At 43.8% G+C, this 15,192-nt stretch overlaps 1 protein-coding gene across 2 annotated transcripts in view; it reads left to right on the top strand.

Annotated features, from left to right (window-relative positions):
• Positions 1 to 15,192, top strand: part of LOC137048470 (ephrin type-A receptor 7) — a 197,539-nt gene that overhangs the window by 131,168 nt on the left and 51,179 nt on the right. For both annotated transcript variants that reach the window (XM_067426638.1, XM_067426637.1), the window contains exons 4-5: positions 23 to 178; positions 2,565 to 2,912. In XM_067426638.1, the coding sequence (XP_067282739.1) occupies positions 23 to 178; positions 2,565 to 2,912 (504 nt within the window). The remainder of the gene's footprint in view (positions 1 to 22; positions 179 to 2,564; positions 2,913 to 15,192) is intronic.

The following is a 15,192-nucleotide window of genomic DNA, read 5'->3' as shown; positions in this document are numbered from 1 at the left end:
TGTGTGTGTTCTGTCTTGTCAGCCTGTCCTCCGGGAACTTACAAGATGTCGTCGCGGCAGCAAGAGTGTTTTCCGTGTCCAGAGAACAGCAAGGCTGAAGAAGAAGGATCAGTGGTGTGTGTGTGTGAGGACGACCACTTCAGAACCCCGCTGGACGCTCCATCCGCACCCTGCACACGTAAGACACGCCTCTTCTGTGTGTGTGTGTGTGTGTGTGTGTGTGTGTGTGTGTGTGTGTATGTGTGTGTGTGTGTGTGCATCATGTGTGTATTTACTCATTTGTAAATTCCTATAACAGTCCTATTGATTCCTGCTGTAATGTTGTTTACCGTGGGGTTTAGCGCTGATTCACAGAGGTTTCATTTTCTGCAGTTTCTTGCCCTTTTCATCTGTAAAAGCAAAAGATATTTGGTGAAATAGAAGATCTAAACATCTTAAAAGCTTCACTAAAAACTTATCCACAGTATTAGATAGCAACATTACCCACAAATTAATTTTCAAATAATTTATGATCCATTATTTTAATTCTTCATATGTTGATCTCACTGAAGCCTGACACAGCAGCATTAGCTCAGCCAATGGTGTGAGTTTAGGGCGGGGCTATCTGTGTGCTGACCAATGGAAAGCCATTTCCAGACCAACCCAAATGTTTTGTGGTTCTGTTTAGTGGCTTTCGAACTCACACACTTAACCTTTCGGTTCTAGTGTGACCAGCTGTTTATTCTAGGCTGAACGAGCCACTGACTGTTTATGACTTTTATTTACACCACTAATTACTGTATTGATTAGACTGCTGGTGTATAAAGGAGAGAAAGTCTCTGTGGTGGTGTTAATTATAGTATCGATTCTACAGTCCCTTTTATGAGGAGAGAGAGAGACAGAGAGAGAGAGAGAGAGAGAGAGAGAAGTTCTCTGTGTGTGTGAGTGAGTGAGTGAGTGAGTGAGTGAGTGAGTGAGTGAGTGAGTGAGTGAGTGAGTGAGTGAGTGAGTGAGTGAGTGAGTGAGTGAGTCAGTGAGTCAGTGAGTCAGTCAGTCAGTGAGTCAGTCAGTCAGTCAGTCAGTCAGTCAGTAATAATCTCCCTCGATCTGGGGCTCCACGCAAGATCTCACCTGTGGGGTCAAAATGATCACAAGAACGGTGAGCAAATATCACAGAACCACACGGGGACCTAGTGAATGACCTGCAGAGAGCTGGGACCAAAGTAACAAAGGCTACCATCAGTAACACGCTACGCCATCAGGGACTCAAATCCTGCAGTGCCAGACGTGTCCCCCTGCTTAAGCCAGTACATGTCCGGGCCCGTCTGAAGTTTGCTAGAGAGCATTTGGATGATCCAGAAGAGAACTTGGATAATGTCATATGGACAGATGAAATCAAAATAGAATTTGTTGGTAAAAACTCAACTTGTCGTGCTTGGAGGAGATAGAGTGTTGAGTTGCGCCTACTGTGAAGCATGGGGGGGCATCATGCTTTGGGCCTGTTTTTCTGCAAAGGAACCAGGACGACTAATCTCTGTAAAGGAAAGAATGTAAAGGCTTCCTGTAAAGGCTTCCTCCTCTATTTCTCTTTTCTTCTTTCCTTTTTCTGGTTTTTGCTACTCTGAGCGGTGTACAAATCTTGGTATTTAGGGCACTTTCTGCGTTTCTTTGCCTCTTCTTGACGGATCGCTTTCTGTACTCCTGAGTTGTAAGTCGCTTTGGATAAAAGCGTCTGCTAAATGCATAAATGTAAATGTAAAGAATGAATAGGGCCATGTATCATAAGATTTTGAGTAAAAACCTCCTTCCATCAGCAAGGGCATTGAAGATTAAACATGGCTGGGTCTTTCAGCATGACAGTGATCCCAAACACGTCCGGGCAACAAAGGAGTGCTTCATAAGAAGCATATCAAGGTCCTGGAGTAGCCTAGCCAGTCTCCAGATCTCAACCCCATAGATAATCTTTGGAGGAAGCTGAAAATCTGTGCTGCTTTGTTATAACGAGTATATAACAAAGTATTGAGATAAACTTTTGTTATTGACCAAAATACTTATTTTCCACCATAATTTGCTAATAAATTCTTTAAAAATCAGACAATGTGATTTTCTGGATTTTGCTTTCTCATTCTGTCTCTCATAGTTAAAGTGCGCCTATGATGGAAACTACAGGCCTCTCTCATCGTTTTAAGTGGGAGAACTTGTACAATTGGTGTCTCTCTCTCTCTCTCTCTCTCTCTCTCTCTCTCTCTCTCTCTCTCTCTCTCTCTCTCTCTCTCTCTCTCTCTCTCTCTCTCTCTCTCTCTCTCTCTCTCTCTCTCTCTCTCTCTCTCTCTCTCTCTCTCTCTCTCTCTCTCTCTCTCTCTCTCTCTCTCTCTCTCTCTCTCTCTCTCTCTCTCTCTCTCTCTGTGTGTGATTTTAAGCCTCAAGCTCCGTTAAGCTTCATCCGGTTGTAGATAATTAGGTTAAATTATTAAAAAGAATTACAGTTCATTGAGGGGTAATTATGGTCGTGTTAATTAGAGTATGTTCAGATGGTTTTGCAGTGTGTGTGTGTTTTACTCTGGCTCTGCTGGTTTCTCGCACAGGCCCCCCCTCCCCGCCCCGTGATCTGGTCTACACCCTAAAGCAGTCGACGCTGATCCTGGACTGGGCCGGGCCCCAGGATTCGGGCGGCCGTGGGGACCTGAGCTACAGCATCGGCTGCAGGCGGTGCGTCGGGCCCCCGAGGGCCCCGCTGGTGCAGTGTGAGCCCTGTGGAGCCAGTGTGGGCTTCGTGCCGCAGCAGAGCGGCCTGATGGAGCGCACCGTCACTGTGGTCAACCTGCTGCCCAACTCCAACTACTCCTTCAGCGTGGAGGCCCGTAACGGCGTCTCCGAGCTCCTGCCTAACAAACGCTTCCACGCGCAGGTCAACATCTCCACCAGCCTTCCAGGTACTTTATTCTACACACTTAAAGGGTTACTTCAGAGGTGGACAGTCACTAAGCACATTTACTTCAGTACTCTACTTAAAGGGTTAGTTCAGCCAAAAATGAAATGTCTGTCATTAACTCCTCTCCCTAATGTCGCTCCACACCCGTAAGACCTCCGCTCATCTTCACACACAGTTTAAGATATTTTATATTTAGTCCGAGAGCGTATGCAAGTGTATGCACACTATACTGTCCATGTCCAGAAAGGGAATAAAAACATCATCACAGTAGTCCATATGAGACATCAGTGGGTTAATTAGAGTCTCTTGAAGCATCCAAAATACATTTGGGTCCAAAAATAACAAAAACTACGACTTTATTCAGCATTGGCTTCTCTTCCGCGTTTGTGTTCAATCCTCAGATAAAGATTCAAACGGTTATGACTCAGTGAATTGATTCTTGATTTGGACCTGCTGAAATCACTTGACATTGGCGATCCGAATCATGAATCAATACGCTGATTCATTAACGCTCTGTGTTTTGAAATATTGTGTCTTGTGAACACCGCGCCCGCATGTAATCTGACTTCTGCTGCATTTGTGCCGTGAATCTCGCTCGGCTCACTCACATTATATTGAACACACACCTTCAGTTTTTAATTGGGGTGTCTGTTCTCTAACTGAACTAAATGATTACCAGTAGCCGTGGCTGTGGGCGTGGCCTCGTAGGGCAGCGAAGCAATGCATTCTGGGAGTTGTTGTCTTTCATCCCAATGAGACAAAAATACATTTTATTCTCGGTCTAGAAGGCATCAAATTTAAAAAAATTCACATTTCTACTACATTAATGGCCCAGTTTAAATCCAAAGCTTAATGCTAAATCACTGAAGTAACCCTTTAAAGAGGCCACAGGATGATGTGCTGTGTTTTCTGGCTCTACTAGAGCAGTTAAATGTTCTCATATTCTCCAGTGTTGCAAAATGAGTGAGCACACTTGGCTCTGATTGGTCCGCTGGGGTGGTGTGTTGTGATTGGTGTTTGGGAAATTCCCCGCCCATTACCATAACCAGCCGTTAAAGATTTTCACAATGATGCCATAGTTAGTTTGATTACCTAAAGAACATTTAAGTGATATTTTTTCAGACATTTTTTTCTTAGTTTAAAGAACATTTTAATAATTATAGAGACTTGTTGTGCAATGGAAAAGTTCTGTAGATGTTAAAGTTCTTCATGGAGCCGTCAACGTATTTTCATGAGTATATATTCATGACAAATAAAGTGAGTAGAAGATGTACTGTGGCCTTGTGTTCATCCTCCGAGCAGGACAGCTGAATGTTGTTTCCTCATAAGATGGCTGCCGTGGACCAAACATGGCTCTCATCAATCAATCAATCAATCAATCAATCAATCAATCAATCAATCAATCAATCAGTCATCTTTATTTCTATCGCTCTTCTCCAACGGCGATTGTGTCAGAGCAGCTTCAGTGTCAAACAGGACAATACTGCAGCAGAATTAGATTTGGCTGTACAGTCGTTCTGGAGTAAACAGTGATGTTATCAGCTTATTTTAATTTATCAGAGAGAGACAATGTTGGCAGATCAGTGTTATAGTTTATAGAATTAAAGAAGACCTCATTAATTCATGTATATTTCATATTTAGTTGAATAAGTTAGATCATGATGTTAGTGTCCTCTCATGTCCTGAGGTGGCGTTTGAGGACAGCATTAATACGGCAGATGTGTGTTTGATTCCAGTGGGATAGTCCCCGTTTCAGAGTCAAATGAGGAAAAGCTGCTTATTCTCCTCAGGGCCGCGATGTCTTTCTGTAGTGTGTGGATTAAACAAAGTTCCTGTTTCTCTTTAATGAGATCGGCCGTGGTCAGGGTTCATGATATATATATTTTTTTTAGTGTGTTATATTTAGTGTCTGTGGCCCAGGTTTGGACTACAGTAAATGGAGTATTAATAATGATGTGTGGATGGGAGAGTTTGTTTAGCTGCAGGAAAATATCATTGAGTCAAAATGTACAAGCCGATGGAAACGTGTGTGTGTGTGTGTGTGTGTGTGTGTGTGTGTGTGTGTGTGTGTGTGTGTGTGTGTGTGTGTGTGTGTGTGTGTGTGTGTGTGTGTGTGTGTGTGTGTGTGTGTGTGTGTGTGTGTGTGTGTGTGTGCGCGCATGTTAACCCATGAGCACACGCTCCAGTTTTAGTGCTGACCAATTACAAGATGAAGTTGTGTAAGAGCAGCATCTGGAGTCAAGCAGGGCTCAGTGAACAGCTGGTGTGTGTTTGTGTGAGTGGTCGGGTCCAAAGAGTTTGCCTATACACACACACACAGACACACACACACACACACACACACACACTAACCCTAAACCTACCCATTACAGGAAACATTCTGCATTTTAATTCTAAAAACTCACTTCTACACATTCAGATTAACACACACACACTCTGTCTCTTACACACACTCACACAATCTCACACACTCACACACACTTTCTCACACACACGCATACGCGCACCCCCCCCCCCCCCCCCAAACACACACACACTCAATAGAAAGATCAAAAGAACAGATTAAATAAATGTAAAATAAGTTTTAGTGTCACTTTTGATCCATTTCATGCGTCCTTACAGAATAAAATCATAATTTTGTTGATGTTTTTTTTGTCTTCCCTCTTTACTTTTGTCTTTTGAATGGAATCCTATGACCGTTTCACACTGATAATAATCATAACTGTGTGTTGATCATCAGATATGAGAATGATTAGTGAAGGGTCATGTGACTCTGAAGACTGGAGTAATGATGATAAACTCAGCTTTGACCACAGGAATAAATCACACTTTACTGTATATTCACACAGAGAACAGATGATCTACACTGGAGGAATATTACACTGCTTACTGGAGTTATGAGCAGATTAATGAGAAGAAGAGACTATGGTGCAAAATATTCTTTATTCTCTGTGGCCAATTCTCTTAATTCATTTGCTTTTGGCATGTGTGGAAAAGTTAATTTGGACTCTGCCTGAAGGAAAAAGAGAGAAAGAAAGACTACTGAAGAGGTGTGAGAGACAAAGAAAGAGTCATTTTTGGCGAAGAAAAAGCAATTGTGTTGGAAAGAGTGTCAGATAATGAAAGCGCAGGAATCGAGAGCCAAATAAACGCTCGGCAATTTACTTTTAATGGAAAGAAAAATCTGTGTGTGTAGAAGTCTCTGAAAGAGATCTGCTCCATTGATAAACGTGTGTGTGTGTGTGTGTGTGTGTGTGTGTGTGTGTGTGTGTGTGCGTGCGTGCGTGCGTGCGTGCGTGCGTGCGTGCGTGCGTGCGTGCGTGCGTGCGTGCGTGCGTGTGTGCGCGTGTGTGTGCGCGTGTGTGTGCGCGTGTGTGTGTGTGTGATTCTTAAATCAACATGATTTTACTAGATCAGTGAAATGATGAGAGATTCAAATCAAAATGAAGTGAGTTTGTGCTTAGGCAAATGATCTGCCAATGGGGTGAGAAAAATAATCTGATTTCTGATTGAAATCTTGTTTCTTGTTTCCGTCCCAAACAGAAATAAGATAAATATTTTTCTCACCCCATTGGCAGATCATTTTGCCTGTTTTAAGCAGAAACTCTCTTCATTTAGATATTTATCCCCAGAAAACAAGTAATGTCATTTTACTCATCTAGTAAATGCATCTCGATTTAAGAATATTTAGATACTTGGACTGGAAACAAGACAAAAGTAAGAAGAGCATGTTTTGCAGTGCAAAATCCAGAGCTAGTACATCCGGTGAGAGTCACTGATATTGGGCTGTAAAGTTGAACTCTTGAGTTTGAGTTGAGAAAAGCCCAAGTCAGTGTTACATCTGGAGCACATATATCATAACTGGCTTATTTAAAACTGCTTCCCTTCTCAGGATAAATGAGTGAGAAAAGCACACGCACCCATAAACACACACACAAAGGTTCACAAGTGTGTAAATGTGTGGAGGTCTGATGCTGGAGGGACCCATCTTCCCTGCGGTTTCCCAAGAAAAGAAGCCGAGCGAAGCCTCCTTTCATGCCGAAGCTCCATCAGGGCCTGCGGCGGGCCGATAAAGTCCGGCTCAAATATGGCTCAATCCGTTTGGTCAGGCTTCTCATCGACCTGTGCTCTTAAAGCCTACAGCGCTAAGAGCCACAAACCGTGCCGTCTTATTCTGAGAGGACGGTTAAACAGCCCATGTTCTGCCCTTTCACACACTCTCAGAGGGTTTTCTGGCTCTACTAGAGCAGGTGTGGATTATTTCCTCATATTCTCAAGTGCTGCGGCTCCTCTCCTCCCAGTCTGTCAGTAACGCTCTGTCTCTATGAAGCTCCTCCTTCTTGAAGCACACTGTGCTCTGATTGGCCGGCTGGAGCTGTGTGTTGTGATTGGTGTTTGGTGAAATGCACCGCCCCTTATTATAACCGACAGTCTCAACACACGACTAACTAACTCAACCAGGCCCGCCCCTTTATTCTGCATATGAATTATTATAACGAGGAATATTGTGACGTGTTGGTTTCCGGAAGAAACTCAAGATGGAGGCATTTCAGGAGATCAGGAACACTGGCCCTGATATAGAGAAGAACTGGAGCAGTGAAGAAGGATGAAGATGGAGAAAAGCTCCTCTTTTAGTATTTCCATCTGCGAGGATGCGAGGACGGATTGCTGACGGGTTTAGTGGCGGGTGTGTCTCGCAGTCACTAATGCAGTATTCATAAAGGTCAGCGGTTTTTTTATGGCATGTTGTCTCTCCACCACGGATCAGTGAGAGGGAATATTGCAGCAGTGCACACACACATGACGTTCACATGACAGCTTCAACACACTGAACACGCTAACACTGAAGACTTCCAGCAGCATGTGCTTCAGCATCGACTGTGTGTGTGTGTGTGTGTGTGTGTGTGTGTGTGTGTGTGTGTGTGTGTGTGTGTGTGTGTGTGTGTGTGTGTGTGTGTGTGTGTGTCTTTCAGCATCGACTGTGTGTGTATGTTTCAGCATCGACTGTCGTGTGTGTGTGTGCTTCAGCATCGACTGACGTGTGTGTTTGTGTGTCTGCAGATTGATTTTAACTAGACATCTGTTCAGGCTCTTTTTGTCTAAAGTAAATCAGTGTGAATTTATGAACGGAAAGACTCTGACGGCTCTCCAAGCCCTATGAGTCTAAAGGCTTTTTGTCACCATGGATGAGTCACGTATTTTCTGTGGTTGATAAACAACTCCAGCAACTGTATGAGTGTGTAAGTGCTTCATTCAGATCTGTGTATTCTCGCATGACACTTTGTCGTTTTTAAACCGCCTCACACACTTTTTAATATTGTGGATCTGACAGTAACAGGGTGTGAATATGAATTTTGAGCTGGCCTTGAGTGAGACCCATACAAAACTGCTCTTTTCCGCGTGTGTGCATGTGGGTGTGTGGGTGTGTGTGTGGGTGCGAGTGTGTGTTTGTGTGTGTGTGTGCGTTTGAGTGTGCTTGCGAGTGTGTGTTGCGTGAGTGTGTGTGTGTGCGCGTGTGCGTGTGTGTCTGAGTGAGTGTGAGTGTGCACAGCAAATACCCAGTGTTAAATTTACACTCCTCAGTTTATTTGAGCCCACACTCAGGAATGTTAAAAGAAACACTGAAACAGTGTTGAAGTAAGAGATAATTAAGTGATTCATTGAGTAATGATTGGCCATTAATGATGAACACCTGCTGTTAACAAGCAGGATCACTGAAGGGAAGAGTCACCTTTTTAGGTCACAATTATGGTGATCAGTGTGTCCGACAGGTGTTGTTGGTTATGTTGTGACATAAATATAATCAAAGATTGGGCTGACAATGATCTCGGTTAACTACAGGATGATTATGCCACTATCAAAATATAACAACACCAAGACATTTTCTCCGTGCTTTCTTGCCCACAACAAATTTGTTTTATAAACACAGTTAAAACAATCTAAAAGGGAAAAGCTCAACAAAAGCAAAAACTAATCACCATAATGGTGACTCTTCCCTTTCAGCGACTCTACTTGTTAACAGCAGGTGTTCATCACTAATTGTCAATCACCACTCTATCATTTAATTATCTTATTAACTTTAACACTGCTTCAAAGTTATTTTTAACTCAAATAAACTCTGGGGATTGTTAATTTAACACTGGTTTTTTTTGCTGTGTTTGTATCTGAGTTTGTGTGCACGCATGTGTGTGCCTGAGTGTGTGTGCGTGCATGTGTATGCACATGTATGCGTGTCTGAGGGAAAGGGCTGAAGGGATTGACATTTCAATATCTTCAGAGGATTTAGTTTGGCTGCTTTAGATGGCGACTCCTGTGGAGATCTCTGGGGTCCGGCTCCTCTGTGAGTGAGGCTGGGGTGAGAGGGATAAGAGGATGACATGGAGAGAAAGACAGCTGGAGACCGGGACACATGGCCTAGAGTGTGTGTGTGTGTGTGTGTGTGTGTGTGTGTGTGTGTGTGTGTGTGTGTGTGTGTGTGTGTGTGTGTGTGTGTGTGTGTGTGTGTGTGTGTGTGTGTGTGTGTGTGTGCGCGCGCTACACCTCAATTGTTAAACACTTGTGCTGCAGGTGAGGTTAGGACGGGTCTGCTGCTGTGGGTCAGGTTAAGGATCAATCGTGTAATTATGGATGTCATTACAGAAATTAAAATAGCTGTAATGACATGTAGGCATTTTAAATACAAGTACAGTAACATGTAAGAAGTTCATTGTATCAAACTTAAAGGGATCCCCTGGTGTTAAGACTTAATTTAAGACTGTCTCTTACTGAAATAATATGTAGTAGAAAGCCCCTGAAAGATCTACACTAATAAAAACAACTTGTAGGATTTACTTGATAAAATCTTTGTAACAATTTGCACTCAATTTTTCTTAGTAAATTTTACTGCTGTAATATCAAGTACACATTACTTGCCAGTAACAAGTAAAATGTACTTAACTATAAATGTAACATTTGCTAAGACATTTAGTAAATGCTACTTAATTATATGTAACTTAGCAGGTTGTATTTATTAAAAGTAATCAAGTAAATTAAAATTTAAACGGTGACATGCTTCATGCCACAATGCATTTGGGAATTTTGCATGATGCACCCAGAATGCATTGTGGCATGAAGCATGTCACCATTGTTGAGATTCTTAGGCTGAATCTTCATATCTGTGTGTGAGAAAAGCTTGCAGGTGTTCAAAGTGCTTAGTGTACAGTCTGTTATAAAATGTATTCAACTTTTCTGGTTAAAACTGTGCTGGATCTTTTCTAGAATAAAACAAGGTTAATAGTATATTGCTCATATTCACGTGGTGAATTAAGCCACTACACAGTGATCAAATTCTGATTATCAAGCGGCCAAAAGCATCTGATCATGTTTTCTCTGCTTTTCTTGCCATAGCAAACTCAGTCACAGCAGTGAGAGAAACACTAACATTAAAAAGTCGCCAAACTGCCCAACTAAAGAAAACACTCATCGCCATAATGGTGACATAAAAAAACTCTATTAATTCTCAATAAGAACTTATGTAGCGTTGGCTACCGTTATTGTGATTAAAACTCACGTTCAATGAAAAGTTAAAACTTATTCAGAATAAGTCAGCCACATAAAAGCAACATCCCAAAATGACCATCTCTGCCACCGCTGAACAAGTTGGATCTTTGCGAAAAATCTGAGCGCATTTTCAAATGCACTTTGCTTTTCAGATTAAAATTTACTTAATATTTTAGGTGAATGTGCTGTGACTATAAAACATTAAATATTATTTTTAAATATATGATAAAATGTACTCTTTTTTCTCAGTTATTACATGAATAGACTGTGTACATTTTACTTAAGATATATAGTTCCAACTTAAACTTGATTTTACAATGTAATAATTACATGAATTAATGTAATAGATTTTACCATACCACAAAGTCATTTTTTTCAGTGTACATTATTTATCAAATCCATTACATATTTAGACAATGGGCTGCGCCATTTTTCTTGCGTTATGTCAATGACGTAAAATGGTTGCACTCAACTGGCGCTTCCCATAGCGATTTTTTACTACAACACAACTCGAAAAAAAATACAGAGTTAAACAAAACCAATTAATTACTTTGGAACTGCATTTAAAACACACACTCTAAACACACAAATGTGCAGATGTCCATCCGTCTGTCTGAAGCTCCAGCTCCATCCGCTGCTCTTCCTTTGCTCTGTAGTGTGCATTAATCTGTCTCTCTCATCTGCTGTAATGGGAGAAATGAGGGAGTCATCACCCTCCATTCACAGACACACTCAACCAATCTGGCCCTCTTTGTCACTGAGTGCGAAGGATTTTAATTGGCTGCAGAGCAACGTCTTTCTTGGTAAAGTCTTTTTTGGTAATCATGAATGTTTTTGTGAGCTTGTTATGTGGCATGCAAGGAGTTTGATGTTGAATTGAGCTCTATCCCTCTCTCTCTCTCTCACACACACACACACACACACACACACACACACACACACACACACACACACACACACACACACACACACACACACGCGGCTAGACGCCCTTGGATCCTAGAGTGCTGCAGAGAGAGACGAGCAGCTAGCCGCAGCCTCAGACAGACGGAGGTCAGAGAGACGGAGAACTGAAGTGTGCCTCAGTCTCGCCCTTGTCAGTGTTAGCACTGCTAATATACTTACAGTGTGCAGTAGTCGCAGGGAATCTGATGATATCAAATTAATCTACATTGTGATTTAATGCACTCTTTATTTAGCCATTAAGATTAAAGAGCATGTCATTAGATTAGATTTGCAATCATTCTTGGTCTTGCAACTTATGAATATAAGAGAGCCCTGTCTGATTTATACATGAGCGGCGAAAAGCTTCAGATTTTGTTTGTTCAACTCATTTCCATGAATCAGATCAAACATTCTAAAACTATAGAGCATCTGTAGCTAAGCCCCTATAGAGCATCTGTAGCTCCGCCCCTATAGAGCATCTGTAGCTGCGCCCCTATAGAGCATCTGTAGCTGCGCCTCTATAGAGCATCTGTAGCTCTGCCCCTATAGAGCATCTGTAGCTCCGCCCCTATAGAGCATCTGTAGCTGCGCCTCTATAGAGCATCTGTAGCTCCGCCCCTATAGAGCATCTGTAGCTGCGCCCCTATAGAGCATCTGTAGCTCCGCCCCTATAGAGCATCTGTAGCTGCGCCCCTATAGAGCATCTGTAGCTCCGCCCCTATAGAGCATCAGTAGCTGCGCCCCTATAGAGCATCTGTAGCTCCGCCCCTATAGAGCATCTGTAGCTCCGCCCCTATAGGGCATCTGTAGCTGCGCCCCTATAGGGCATCTGTAGCTGCGCCCCTATAGGGCATCTGTAGCTCCGCCCCCTATAGAGCATCTGTAGCTGCGCCCCTATAGGGCATCTGTAGCTCCGCCCCTATAGAGCATCTGTAGCTCCGCCCCTATAGAGCATCTGTAGCTCTGCCCCTATAGAGCATCTGTAGCTGCGCCCCTATAGAGCATCTGTAGCTCTGCCCCTATAGAGCATCTGTAGCTCCGCCCCTATAGGGCATCTGTAGCTCTGCCCCTATAGAGCATCTGTAGCTGCGCCCCTATAGAGCATCTGTACCTGCACCCCTATAGGGCATCTGTAGCTGCGCCCCTATAGAGCATCTGTAGCTCCGCCCCTTTAGAGCATGTGTAGCTCCGTCCCTATAGAGCATCTGTAGCTCCGCCCCTTTAGAGCATCTGTAGCTCCGCCCCTATAGAGAATCTGTAGCTGCGCCCCTATGAGCATCTGTAGCTGCGCCCCTATATAGCATGTGTAGCCCCGCCCCTATAGAGAATCTGTAGCTCCGCCCCTATAGAGCATCTATAGCTCCGCCCATATAGAGCATGTGTAGCTCTGCCTCTATAGAGCATCTGTAGCTCCGCCCCTATAGAGCATCTGTAGCTCCGCCCCTATAGAGCATCTGTAGCTGCGCCCCTATAGAGCATCTGTAGCTCTGCCCCTATAGAGCATCTGTAGCTCTGCCCCTATAGAGCATCTGTAGCTCCGCCCCTATAGAGCATCTGTAGCTCTGCCCCTATAGAGCATCTGTAGCTCCGCCCCTATAGAGCATCTATAGCTGCGCCCCTATAGAGCATCTGTAGCTCTGCCCCTATAGAGCATCTGTAGCTGCGCCCCTGTAGAGCATCTGTAGCTCCGCCCCTATAGAGCATCTGTAGCTCCGCCCCTATAGAGCATCTGTAGCTCCGCCCCTATAGAGCATCTGTAGCTGCGCCCCTATAGAGCATGTGTAGCTCCGTCCCTATAGAGCATCTGTAGCTGCGCCCCTATAGAGCATCTGTAGCTCCGCCCCTATAGAGCATCTGTAGCTGCGCCCCTATAGAGCATGTGTAGCTCCGTCCCTATAGAGCATCTGTAGCTGCGCCCCTATAGAGCATCTGTAGCTCCGCCCCTATAGAGCATCTGTAGCTCCGCCCCTATAGAGCATCTGTAGCTCCGCCCCTATAGAGCATCTGTAGCTGCGCCCCTATAGAGCATCTGTAGCTGCGCCCCTATAGAGCATCTGTAGCTCCGCCCCTATAGAGCATCTGTAGCTGCGCCCCTATAGAGCATCTGTAGCTCTGCCCCTATAGAGCATCTGTAGCTGCGCCCCTATAGAGCATCTGTAGCTGCGCCCCTATAGAGCATCTGTAGCTGCGCCCCTATAGAGCATCTGTAGCTGCGCCCCTATAGGGCATCTGTAGCTGCGCCCCTATAGAGCATCTGTAGCTGCGCCCCTATAGAGCATCTGTAGCTGCGCCCCTATAGAGCATCTGTAGCTGCGCCCCTATAGAGCATCTGTAGCTCTGCCCCTATAGAGCATCTGTAGCTGCGCCCCTATAGAGCATGTGTAGCTCCGTCCCTATAGAGCATCTGTAGCTGCGCCCCTATAGAGCATCTGTAGCTCTGCCCCATATATATACACAGGTCCTTTTCAAAAAATTAGCATATTGTGATAAAGTTCATTATTTTCCATAATGTAATGATAAAAATGTTACTTTCATATATTTTAGATTCATTGCACTCCAACTGAAATATTTCAGGTCTTTTATTGTTTTAATACTGATGATTTTGGCATACAGCTCATGAAAACCCAAAATTCCTATCTCAGAAAATTAGCATATCATGAAGCGGTTCTCTAAACGAGCGATTAACCTAATCATCTGAATCAACTAATTAACTCTAAACACCTGCAAAAGATTCCTGAGGCTTTTAAAAACTCCCAGCCTGTTCATTACTCAAAACCGCAATCATGGGTAAGACTGCCGACCTGACTGCTGTCCAGAAGGCCATCATTGACACCCTCAAGCGAGAGGGGAAGACACAGAAAGACATTTCTGAACGAATAGGCTGTTCCCAGAGTGCTGTATCAAGGCACCTCAGTGGGAAGTCTGTGGGAAGGAAAAAGTGTGGCAAAAAACGCTGCCCAACGAGAAGAGGAGAATGGACCCTGAGGAAGTACTGTACTTTTTTGGGATGAAGGCAAATGTTGCATATCATTGGGAAATCAAGGTGCCAGAGTCTGGAGGAAGACTGGGGAGAAGGAAATGCCCAAATGCCTGAAGTCCAGTGTCAAGTCCCCACAGTCAGTGATGGTCTGGGGTGCCATGTCAGCTGCTGGTGTTGGTCCACTGTGTTTTATCAAGGGCAGGGTCAATGCAGCTCGCTATCAGGAGATTCTGGAGCACGTCATGCTTCCATCTGCTGAAAAGCTTTATGGAGATGAAGATTTGGTTTTTCAGCACGACCTGGCACCTGCTCACAGTGCCAAAACCACTGGTAAATGCTTTACTGACCATGGTATTACTATGCTCAACTCTCCTGACCTGAACCCCATAGAGAATCTGTGGGATATTGTGAAGAGAAAGTTGAGAGACGCGAGACCCAACACTCTGGATGAGTTTAAGGCCGCTATCGAAGCATCCTGGGCCTCCAGAACACCTCAGCAGAGCCACAGGCTGATCGCCTCCACGCCACGCCGCACTGAAGCAGTCATTTCTGCTAAAGGATTCCCGAACAAGTACTGAGTGGAGAACTGAACATCATTATTTGAAGGTTGACTTTTTTGTATTAAAAACACTTTTCTTTTATTGGTCAGATGAAATATGCTAATTTTTGAGATAGGAATTTTGGGTTTTCATGAGCTGTGTGCCAAAATCATCAGTATTAAAACAATAAAAGACCTGAAATAGTTCAGTTGGTGTGCAATGAATCTAAAATATATGAAAGTTACATTTTTATCATTACATTATGGAAAATAATGAAC

The sequence above is a fragment of the Pseudorasbora parva genome, chromosome 19, assembly GCF_024679245.1.
Source record: "Pseudorasbora parva isolate DD20220531a chromosome 19, ASM2467924v1, whole genome shotgun sequence".
Lineage (NCBI taxonomy): Eukaryota > Metazoa > Chordata > Actinopteri > Cypriniformes > Gobionidae > Pseudorasbora > Pseudorasbora parva.
Note: the sequence above shows the minus strand (reverse complement) of the source record. Positions and strands in the feature narration are given on the sequence as shown.